This window comes from Coturnix japonica, chromosome Z (genome assembly GCF_054131305.1).
Source record: "Coturnix japonica strain WE chromosome Z, WE-NBRP24, whole genome shotgun sequence".
Taxonomy (NCBI): domain Eukaryota; kingdom Metazoa; phylum Chordata; class Aves; order Galliformes; family Phasianidae; genus Coturnix; species Coturnix japonica.
The window spans coordinates 4,976,342-4,987,783 of record NC_140702.1 but is presented as its reverse complement, the minus strand read 5'-3'; the positions used below and the strand labels follow the sequence as shown (position 1 = coordinate 4,987,783).

Genomic DNA, 11,442 nt, shown 5'->3' with positions numbered 1-11,442 from the left:
ACCATAAAGCTTATGGAAGGGAACTGTCAAGCTAATCCACAGCTAAAACAGAGTAGAGACGAATTGCAGGAGCTTGTTTACTTTGCACAAGTGTGAGCTTTAACCACTGCTGAGCTCCTAGTACAAAAGTCTGAACCAACAAATTTCACCACCCTGTGAGATGATGGACAAGAAGAAACCACTTAGGAGCACATAAAAGATGTGTCCCTAAGTGTATGAGCTCCTTTATGTATGAGCACCTTCAAAGAGCCAACAGAGTCAATGATTTTATTGGAAGCATCAGATTTTATGACTCGCAGTAAGTGATCACCATAACTCACACTCACATCTCCTGCCTGTAGAGGAGATCCTCCTTGCATCTACAAAGAAGCAAGAAGAAAAGAGACAAAGAAGGAATAAAAAAACTCCCATCTCACATTTGGGATGCTTAATTCCAGACCTGAAGGCTGATTTGCCCACTTAACTGCTGTGCTCTTCAGAAGCAGCTGTTCAACAGTTATTTAGAGAGAAAGACAAGTTTTGTACTTGGTTGTTAACACAGAGAACAGCATAAACACACAAATAAACTCAGCTTTGCAGTGTTGTAATGGCTGATGAGGGAAGCCAAGGATCCTTCCACACTGTCAGCCTTCATTTCCAGAGACATACCTTTGGGGGTGATGGTAATGCTGCTCTTGTCATCTCTGGACTCACAGAAGTACTCTCCCTCATCCTCAGTCCAGATCCCTCTTATTGCCAGAGTTCTTCTGACCCCTTCCTCGTCAATCTGGAAACGTTTGCTGGGTTTGATCTCAACTGCATTCCTGCACCACACCACCTTCCCTTCGGCATGGCTCACTTCCTCTTTCTCTAAGCCACATAAACAGCTGCTTAGTGCTCCCAAAGCGAATGCTCACCAGTTGTTTCCAACTTGAAGGTCATCTTCTGGCCAGCAGCCTCGCAGATGTATTCTCCAGCATCTTTCTTCTCCAGCTGCTCCACAACCAGACGCCATGTTTTGCCCACAGATTCCATTCTGAACGTTCTGGAGGAGGCAAGCAGTCTTCCATCCTTGTACCATTTTACTTCGCTTGGATCCTGTGCTACTTCACAGCTGAGGGAGGCACTTGCTGCCAGGGCAGCACTCACCTCTTTCTGCACCTGCTCCTGGTTTATAAACACAGGTTTTGGCTCTGAGGGAAGAAAAGAAAAAGTATTGACTGAGGGACTGAAATGAGACCATCTTACAGGTCTGTATGTACAGCTTGGAACTGCTTTGGGTTACCACTTGTGCCCAAACTAATAGCCTTCACTAGAGAATATCAGCTCTTCTGTTGAAACACAGTGTCAAATCTAGGCAAGAAAGAAACTAGGAACCAAGAAGGAACCAAGAGGGTCCTTGAACACCAGTCCCATGGTTGCAAGTCACTATGCAAACATATTGAACCCAAAAGAACATCTGTCCTGCAGGCAGCCAAAACCTGAGTTCCTTTAACTTAAGACCCACTGTGAAACATCAAAACATATAAACATGTGATAGTCAAACCACTGGCTGCCTTTTCATGACCCAGAACAGTACTCCTGGCTTCCTGAACAGACTCCTCATGGCCTCTACCATTGCCACAACTGTGACTGTCAAAGGCACAAAGGAAATATGCTCACCAACGCAGTCCTTTCTTCTTTGTGTGTGATTTGCAGATATCTATTTTACTTTGAGCTCTGGGAATAGTCAGCTCTACCAGGTCTCTTACTGGGAGTAGCAGACTCACCTATCCAGATGCAGCCTCCAACATAAAGGCATAGGAAAAAGGCAGTGTACTACTAGGAGAAGTTCCTGCTTCTCCTACCATGAAAGCCTGCACGTACAACATGCACTCCAGCCTCACTGCACATACTTATCTCAGTCAAATGTTTCGGTGAACAGGAATTACAGTTTGGGATCTCAGGCACAGGAGAGATTTGAATAATACCTTGAATATTGCTTCCATTGTACATATATCAGTAATTATTATTCTACAGACAGACTGAAACAGGTCTTTGTGCCATACTAAAACCAAATACTTTCTACAAAGCCAGCCAATCAAGTCTAGAGAAAAAACCTCAGCACAGACTACTGCAACTGGATCACTGTATAATAGAAACTAGATTTTACTTTACTGTTCTCTGCTGTATTTCAGATAACACCTGTCTCACCTGTGACATGAATCTTGAAGGTGAGTTTCTGGCCAGCAGCCTCGCAGCTGTACTCCCCTGCATCTTTCTTCTCCACCTGGCTCACCACCAGCCGACGCTGTTTGCCCTCTGACTCAGCCTTGAACTTCTTGCTCCAGGTGATCAGTTTCCCCTCCTTGTACCACTTCACCTCCATCTTCTCCTGGGCCACCTCGCAGCTCAGCGTGGCATTTTCTGTTGGTGCAGCCTTCACCTCCTCCTGCACCTTCTCCTTGTTTGTAAATACCACTTCTGGCTCTTAGAAGGGAAAATAATTCATGTCCAAGATAGGAATGTGCCCACTGCCCTTCCACCTTACAGGAACAATGGAAAACCATCTCTTTGACCTGGCAGAACACACCTAAATCTGCTGGGATAACATGCAAACTGTGCCATGGAGGGTGATTTTCATTTGCTTGTCTGTTTGATGAAGCTTTGTTTCCTAAAGAAGCTTTTAGTAATCTCTTTGTGACAAAGCAACTATCTCTGTGCAGCAAGGTAGGAGATCACCTGAGGGGTTCTTAAAGTCACTTCGCTGCAAAGGAGGAAATATTTTGGTTGAAGCTGAGTGCAAACTGACAAATTTTAGCGTCAGGAAATGTACCGTGCTGCATCAGAGACACATAGCATTCATTTCTTTCGATCCCAGTAGCTGCCTCTGTTGTCAGCACTGGATCATTCTGTTCACTGCAAAGAGTGACGGACCAGGACTCCATGTTCAGGACTTTGTCACTATTTCCCATCCCATCCTGAGAAGAGCTAAGCTTATCTCACATTATTAGAATCATAGAATTACCCAGGTTGGAAAAGACCTTGAAGATCATCAATTCCTACCACAGCCTAACCATAGTACCCTAACTCTAAAAACCCTCTACTGCATCCAAATGGTGGAATATCCTCATCGTCCTGGAGGCACATTAGTCAGGTCACTTGGGAGGCAGAGTAGGTCAGAAAACAAAAGTGTTTTTCCTACTCTGGAGCCACAACATGGCAATGAATCTTGGATGACTCGCCACACCACTTTCTTCCCCTTGCTGCCAACTACTTGATGCCCCAGAAACATTAATCTACAGAAAACCTTTCAGTTATATCTTCCCCATAGCATGAGACAAGACCTTCCAAGATGAATAAAAAGTGATCAGACATTGGGCTGACACCCAAATGCTCACCACGATGCCCCTCTTCTAAATCATTCCTAGAATCAGCTGCACTTCACAGTTCTCCAGTTGTACCAGTGTGTGGGGATAGACAGGCACAAGTACAACCTTCCTGTGTATGGATCTGCTCCCACAGCAATGGGAAACTCTGCCAGTTTTTAAAGGATGGAGCTGCCTGTCCTAAGGACTTTCTAAAGCTTTATGGAGGAGATACAAAGTGAAATATATTCAGAACTATTTTCTCCATTTTCCCAGCAGACCTGAACAATACCAGTCATGGTTTACAAAAATATGACACCCAATAGGAAATATTCTTATAAAAGAATAATCATTTTTATAAATATTCGAGAAATTATTCTAGAAATAGAAAGGTCAAAAAGTACCCTTTCTCACCTGTTACATCGACTTTGAAGGTGAGTTTCTGGCCAGCAGCCTCGCAGCTGTACTCCCCTGCATCTTTCTTCTCCACCTGGCTCACCACCAGCCGACGCTGTTTGCCCTCTGACTCAGCCTTGAACTTCTTGCTCCAGGTGATCAGTTTCCCCTCCTTGTCCCACTTCACCTCCATCTTCTCCTGGGCCACCTCGCAGCTCCGCGTGGCATTTTCTGTTGGTGCACCCTTCACCTCCTTCTGCACCTTCTGCTTGTTGATGAAAGCATCTTCTGCTTCTGCAGATTGGGAGAGCATTTAGGATGCACAGCTACATTCACGCTGTCCAATGTGTTCAAAACCAAACACAAAATGCTGCTTGTGACAACTTCATGTATGTTTGTAATTTTGGAATGGTCTCATTCATACTAAACATGATCCAGATTAAATACGTTCTCTCTATTAATTACCAGTGACCCAACACTTCATCGTCCATTACTATGCTAAATATATTCTTCATATCTTTAAATATCCTTCACATTCATATCATTAAATATTCTTCTTACATTCAATAGTTTGAAAAAATTAAGGTTTGTGAGTAAATATTTTCCTTATTTAAACCTTATTTAAATCCTTGCAATCTCCCCCCATAAGCAGATGGGAATCTACTAATGCAGCAGAGAAGGATGCATTATATGCACCACTTGAGATCAGTTTTAACATAATTTCTCTGTGGTTCTTGGAGCTTTGCTTAAATTGTTCCTAAAAAAACTATTTTTAGAGGGGGTCAATATGATTACATTCATCAAAATTTGGAAGCCAAAGCAAACACCAAATATAAGCATGTTGTGCTCAGTGACATACAGGTGTTACGAATTACACTCTAGAAAAGCAGTGCTGATTTACATATTTCTTATTCAAAACTGAAATGTCATTTACACAGAACAATGTACTCATGCAATATTGATATGACTCCTGATAAGGTGTTCATTTCTGTCCCTGTCAACAGGAGTACTTCTTTCACTGAATACCTACAAACCAATCTCACTTCTTTACCAAATCCTCAATATTGTAAATAAGGTTTAGATACTGAAACTCAGAGGCCACAGCTAATTCTCAGTAGTAAACAATACGACATCATGAAACAAGTTAACTGCACTTAACTTCAGCCACCTGAGAGTTAGGGTTGATCTTGGTTCCCATAGGAAAACATTCAAGCTTCAGTTTCCCAATGAGACTGAGGGATTTGAAGCTGTGCTGTGCTGAGTGGTGACCTTCAGTGGAAGGCAGTGGGTGACTCACCTCACCCTACAGCAGATGGTGGCAGCTCACTCCTCAGACTATACTGACTACAACTGACCATAATCCAGTTCCCCACATTCAGGCATCTTGGGCAATTCGACATGCTCTGTGCATCCAAGATGTCTTCATGAGGCTGGGAAATCTACACGGCACTCTTAGGAGAGCCTTCCCTTTCTAACACAGCAGCTGGACGCCAGCAGGGATCTTTAGAGAACTTCAGGTATAACTGGAAACCAAGTGGGACTCATGGGCCATTCTGTGATGAGAAACATCTCTCTCACCTGTTACATGAATCTTGAAGGTGAGTTTCTGGCCAGCAGCCTCGCAGCTGTACTCCCCTGCATCTTTCTTCTACACCTGGCTCACCACCAGCCGACGCTGTTTGCCCTCTGACTCAGCGTTGAACTTCTTGCTCCAGGTGATCAGTTTCCCCTCCTTGTACCACTTCACCTCCACCTTCTCCTGGGCTTCCTCGCAGCTCAGCGTCAGTACAGCCTTCACCTCCTTGTCTACCTTGTCCTTGTTTGTAGACTCACCTTGGGAAATGATAGGCATATCATATCATATCATATCATATCATATCATATCATATCATATCATATCATATCATACCATATCATATCATACCATATCGTATCATACCATATCATATCATAAAACTAAACATTTTGCAGTCTAATAGCAGATTTGGACATGAGATTTAAAACACCTGCATGCACTGCTGAACCTCCTCCCTTCTCTTTTTTTCTGCTCATGTCTCTCTACATTTCCAGTAAATCAGAAGGGAACAGCCCTCTAGAACAGGCTGCCCAAGGAGACTGTGGATGCTCCATCCCTGCAGGCATTCAAGGCCAGGCTGGATGTGGTTCTGGGCAGCCTGGGCTGCTGCTTGGCAACTCTGCACATAGGAGGGGGCTGGAACTGGATGAGCACTGTGGGCCTTTGCAACCCAGGTCATTTATGAGTCTGATTATTGGCATTCTCCACCTCATTGTGTCATTCAAATTTTGTAACCAGATCTCTTCAAACACCTCCCCTTTTCTCACTCCTTGAATGCCTGGTGTGCTCTTGCACTGTAACCCTGCAGACACCAGCTGACTACAAGAGCTGCACAAGTTACCCTCCTTGCCTATGGTTTGTTGCAGGAATTCATTCCTGGATGGAAAAGCACATGTAGAAAAATGTTGATATGACACTAGTTGACCAAAATGTTTTGCACCAGAGGGGCGGCAAGTTGATCCTACAAATGCAAGACACACAAAATGAAGCGTTCCTTTCTCTCTGGGATTCCAAGCATTTTCTCACCTCTGACTTTCACTTGGAATGTTGCTTTGTCATCTTTTGTTTCACAGCTGTAGCTCCCTCGGTCTTTCAGGGTCACATTTTTGACCATGAGCTTGCGGTGTATCCCCTGGGAGATGATGCTTGTCCTCTGGTCCTGCTTCACCTCTGTTTGATCTTTCTTCCATACAACAGCTCCGCTTGCAGCTGACACCTCACACACCAGCTCCAGGTCTTCAGAAGGACTGACTGATATTTCTGGAGTCGTTTTGGGCTTGTTGACAAAATCAATGGCTTCATCTGAAGAAAAAAAGAGGAAGTGGTTTACATCCTGACTCAGGCTTCTTCAGTACAGCATTAAGATACAGTTAGAACTGATTGTAATGTCTCTGCTCATTACATTTGGGTGATTGAGTTTCACCTCTGGAGGTACTCACATACAAACGTCTGCTTGATTCTCCTGTGTAAGGAAAGAGTAAGTTCTATGCAGACAGTTCTTATTTCTTTTAATCAATTCTGTATTCTGCACATGTTCTTCTGAAGCTAAAATGAAGGCAGCTAAGTAACGTGTTTGCAATACATGAACAAACCTATTCAACACCTTGTCTCTAAGCTAACAAGCAGCGTTTGATGAGCACATCAGTATTTCATGCCCTTCATTCCATCCAGACACAACCTGCCTGAGGAGCAAGCTGATGGCTGTCAGCTACAGGCAGACCTAGCTTAGTATTGCATTTCTTAGAGCAACAACTGTTGCTTTCAGTCACTGAATATACCAAGGCCAATTGCTATGCCAGGCACATTTATGGCATCAGTGAACAAATAATGAGTTAAAAATTGTAATAGACAGGAGCCATCTATTCTTTTAAAACTAGGTGACCAAAGAAGAACGGTCCCTCTAGAGTCAAGCTGTTTAGAACTAATAGCATCAATCAGTATCACATAGATAGATTACTTCCCTGCCCTAAGACCAACTTGTGAGCATTTGGTGCTCCTAATTAAGCCCTCTTGATGGCTTTTTTGTCTGAGCCATGTGACATTTTGTGATAGGAGTTACTGCTAGTGTTCCCTTCACCCTACACCAAAGTAGGAGGTATCCATTCTCAGGGAATCATGCAGGCTTCCTCTGGATTTGATGCTCAGAGACAGCCCCAGAACTTTTTAAATCTTAGCTTAGCTCTCATCCAATAATGTTCATCAAACAGTGCAACTTGTCCTTTGGGGATGCCTTTGTTCTGCATCAACCAGTTCCAACGGAGTCTTCTCGGCTTGTTTTAGATCAGTTTTTCAACAGATAAAGCCAGGGTCTTTGAATTACAAAGTGAAATTGCAGAATGCATGATTCTCAACCAAACAGAATGGGAGGTGGGATGCAGGGTGAATACCTGAGCCAACACCACCTGCAAGCAATCCTTCAATATCTTAGGAATCTCTAGCCATCCCAAATCCAGTATTGTGCTTGATCTATCATCTCTGCTGAGTTTTTAGCCAGCTGATGGTGAGCATCATGGTGGAGATGGGTGAGCAGTTGGACTAGAGGGTCTCAATCAACCTTAAGGATCCTGTGATTAGAGGAACATGAATGTGCTGTTAAAGGTCACAAGCGCTGCACTGCAGCATGAACATACACAGTGAAAGGTTTCAGTAGAGCTTCAGTTCATAAATGAGGACTGGGTTATGGATAACAGGATCAAGAAATAAACCAGAAAACAGATCTTAACGCCAGGTTCTGTGAATGCAGCCAGCTGAATTTCACAGATATTGAATTTCAATGACAATTTCTTGTGTTATTTTACCCTCCAGCTCCACCCTGAAGTGGAACAGGTCAGTGACAAGCATTACTCCTCCAGGCTTGACCGGACAGTGCTTTACTTGCACTATGAGCTAATGGCTGTGCTTACAGCACCTCAGGGAGACACCTCGGAGATCACAACATCGTTTGGGTACAGCAGGAAACACTCAACACTCCAAATGTGGAGTTTAATTTGTCAAAAGAGGAGACAGGATTCCCATGCTAAGAACTTAGGACCATTTCAGTCATAGGTTTAAAGATGATGTAAGTGCTGAGGCAATTCATGAACTAGAAGAATGAAGCCCAGATGTCAGGGCTCAAGTCATGACTCCAGCCCCAGCTGGAGATAAGGCTGTCTTGAATTCATCACAACACAGTTACATTATTTGCTCATACTGTGGATTTGCACAGGGACAACAGTAAGGTCAGAATTGCTTCAATAGAGCTATGCAATCTTTGTCCTAAATACTGGAAACCCACAGGGTTGGACATATAAAATGAATTAAGTCTGAAGTGCTTTGCATGGATTGCGATCCCATGTTTGCCTCACAAACTTACCTGAGACTTTCCAATCAAAAATCAGAGTGTCATCTCCAATTTTGCAGAAGCATGTTCCCTTGTCTTCTTTCGTTACAGCTGAAGCCACAAGCTTACGCACTTTCCCTTTATCTTCCATTTTGAATTTCTTACTGGTCGTGATTTCTTTGCCATTTTTGTACCGCTTCACCATGACATTGCAAACAAATCAAGCCTAATAGATGGAGTCAATTAGGACTGAAAAGAAAAACACAATTCCTTTATGGAAATTAATTGGAGCTCAAAAGTTAGATGAGGAAACTGGCCCCTATTAACACACAGTGGAATAATTGACTTCAAAGATTCAAAATCTCACCACTGTCTTAGCCAAAAGTTTAAGCCTAAGGCCACAGTCCTATTTTACTCTGGGTAATGGAGTTTGCTTTCCAGCTTCTTGTTAACATATCATTTCAAAACAGCGCACACAACTGAGTTGGGTCTGTTGAGACAGCGCAGTCAGAGCTGCTAAAATCAAAGTCTGGATTATGCATGCATTTGTTCTGCAGTTCCAAGAACATGCATGGATAATACAAATTCAACAACATTCTACAGCACGCCTGTCTTTTAGGAGCTCGAGAGCCAGCTGATGGACACTGGGATGCCTGAGATCCTGTCAATAGATTTAACTCCATACTATCATACAGTCAAATTTCATTCATTTTTTCAGCAACTGTCTCTTATCATTGTAGTCCCCTCACCACTGCTGGATGTGAGCCCAGCCACACAAACGCAGCTGCTGGTTTTCACTGCAGATACTGCAGGAAGGAGGAACAGCCTCCGGACTGGACCAGCTGAGCGTGGCCCTACCAGGATTTGCTCCAAAGGTCTTATTACCAGTAGTGCTTCCTGCTGAAATACATGGGGGTCCTCCTTTGATTCCAACCCCAACCCACCCCACCATGCCCCCTGATAACATCCATCAGGGCCACATCTCCACAGTTCCTCAACACCTCCAGGGATCCCACCACCTCCCTGGGTAGCCTGTGCCAGTTAATTCTGTGGGCAGACCTGCCAGTATGAAATATTATGCTATCGTGACAAAGAGAGAGAAGAAAAGCAAAATTAAGACTAGCTGACAAGTCTTGGCAGGAAGTTCTGCTCTCCATCAATTTAGTCCCGTTATTCAATTCTGTTTGGAGCTGTCTCCATGCCTCTCTGGAGTTTGTTCATTGAGAAGAAGCAATTAAGTAAGCTCTCCAATGCCAAAGTGCATACACTACTCTAGGGCTTTGTTGTTTCTCCATGGATCAACAAGGGTGACAAGCCAGAAGAATATGATGAAGACCCTCATGCATACTCAGTGTAAAAAAGAACAAGGCAATTGTTGCTGGGAAGAAGGTGCATTTGCATTTGTGTCATCTGCAGAGGGTACTGCAGAAATGGAATGTCTTCCACTGGAGCAAACAAAGGGCTCTCGTTTATTGCAATCAAGGCCCAGCGTGTGGATCTCAGAGATCAGACCTAAACCCTGCAGCAAAACAGAGACCTGCGTGGGAAAGTTCAGTTTCTCCCTACATCTGTGTAAGAAAAAGCCCACCATGGAATGACAGCTAAGTAAACATCCCTGTGACTCGTCACAGGTCTCTTCTACATGTCAGTGCTGAGCAATTCAAGATATTTAATTTGGTCTTCTTGCCAGATTTACTAAGTGAAAATCAACCAAACATCTCCTTCTACTGATTAAGAATGCTCTAAACATTTTTCTGCAGAGGTTTCCACCCAGTGACAAACAGCTCCTCCCATCACGAATGTTTATTTGTTATATTTGGTCATGCAACGCTGATTGATATTATTGGAATGATTGCTTCCCTACTTCTAAACTATTCCAGTGCAATCAGAAAGGCTGTCTGAACCTGGAGCTGAAAGTACTGCTCTATGGTGATGCAGTGGTAAACCCGGTGACTGAATGCACTGGCCGATAGCTGTGAACTGCAGACATTCATCAGCTGGCATGAAGCAATCTGGTTCAGATACCAAGCAGCTGGGTAGATTGGCTTACCCTACACTCAGTGCTATCATGTTTAGGTCATTACCAGGACTCACGTCAGTCCATGGGATGCAATTTCAGGTATTTGGTACAGGCAGTGAATGCCTGCAGCCCCAGTTCTAATCATCAGATCACAGCAACTATGCCTTGAATGGAAGAGGAAAGGAGAAGGATCAAAGCAACACCTCTCACTCTCATCTTGGTGCTGACATCAACATTTTTGGCAACAAATTTCACTTCTGCTCCATCATCGTTCTTGGTGACGTTCTTTATCATTAGGCTGTGAGTAGTTTGGGTTCTCTTGATGATACAGGTCTCGCTTTCCTGTAAGACTTTACCATTGATGTACCAACTGCCGCAACATGTTGTTGTAAGGTCAATAGTAAACATGGCATTCCTTCCAGGTACAGCTTCACCAGTTGTTAGTGGGGATTTCACAGCCAGGACTGGTTCTGAGGAAGAACAACATGGATGTCTTAATGCTCTTTAGATGCAAGTCTGGGATCTCATTTAGAGATGGAAGATTAAATCATAGGTACATTTCTACTTCTCCCTTTGCATGAGTGCTGGAATAAGCACTTCTATGCTTCAAATCTGTTACAGAAAGTTCTGCCTCTTGCACATGTGAGATATCAAAAGATAATAATATTCATGTCTCTGTCACAGAAACATAACTTGTATCACTTTAGTGGTAGCTGGAGGTTGATAGGAGATAGGAGAACTAGGAATAAGGGAAAGTCTTTGGTGTGTTAATGCACTACTATCCTTCAAGTCAAAGAAAACAACT

General features: G+C 43.5%; 1 protein-coding gene across 1 annotated transcript; it reads right to left on the bottom strand.

Annotated features, from left to right (window-relative positions):
• Nucleotides 1-225: 225 nt before the first annotated feature.
• Nucleotides 226-11,106, bottom strand: LOC146753664 (obscurin-like protein 1). Its single transcript, XM_085529408.1, has 8 exons — nucleotides 10,841-11,106; nucleotides 8,651-8,866; nucleotides 7,686-7,862; nucleotides 6,325-6,600; nucleotides 5,301-5,555; nucleotides 3,741-4,016; nucleotides 2,173-2,448; nucleotides 226-239 (listed from the first exon to the last, which is right to left on the bottom strand). The coding sequence occupies exons 6-8, from the start codon at nucleotides 3,913-3,915 to the stop codon at nucleotides 226-228; spliced, it is 465 nt and encodes a 154-aa protein (XP_085385534.1). The 5' UTR covers nucleotides 3,916-4,016; nucleotides 5,301-5,555; nucleotides 6,325-6,600; nucleotides 7,686-7,862; nucleotides 8,651-8,866; nucleotides 10,841-11,106.
• Between the last annotated feature and the right edge of the window lie 336 nt (nucleotides 11,107-11,442).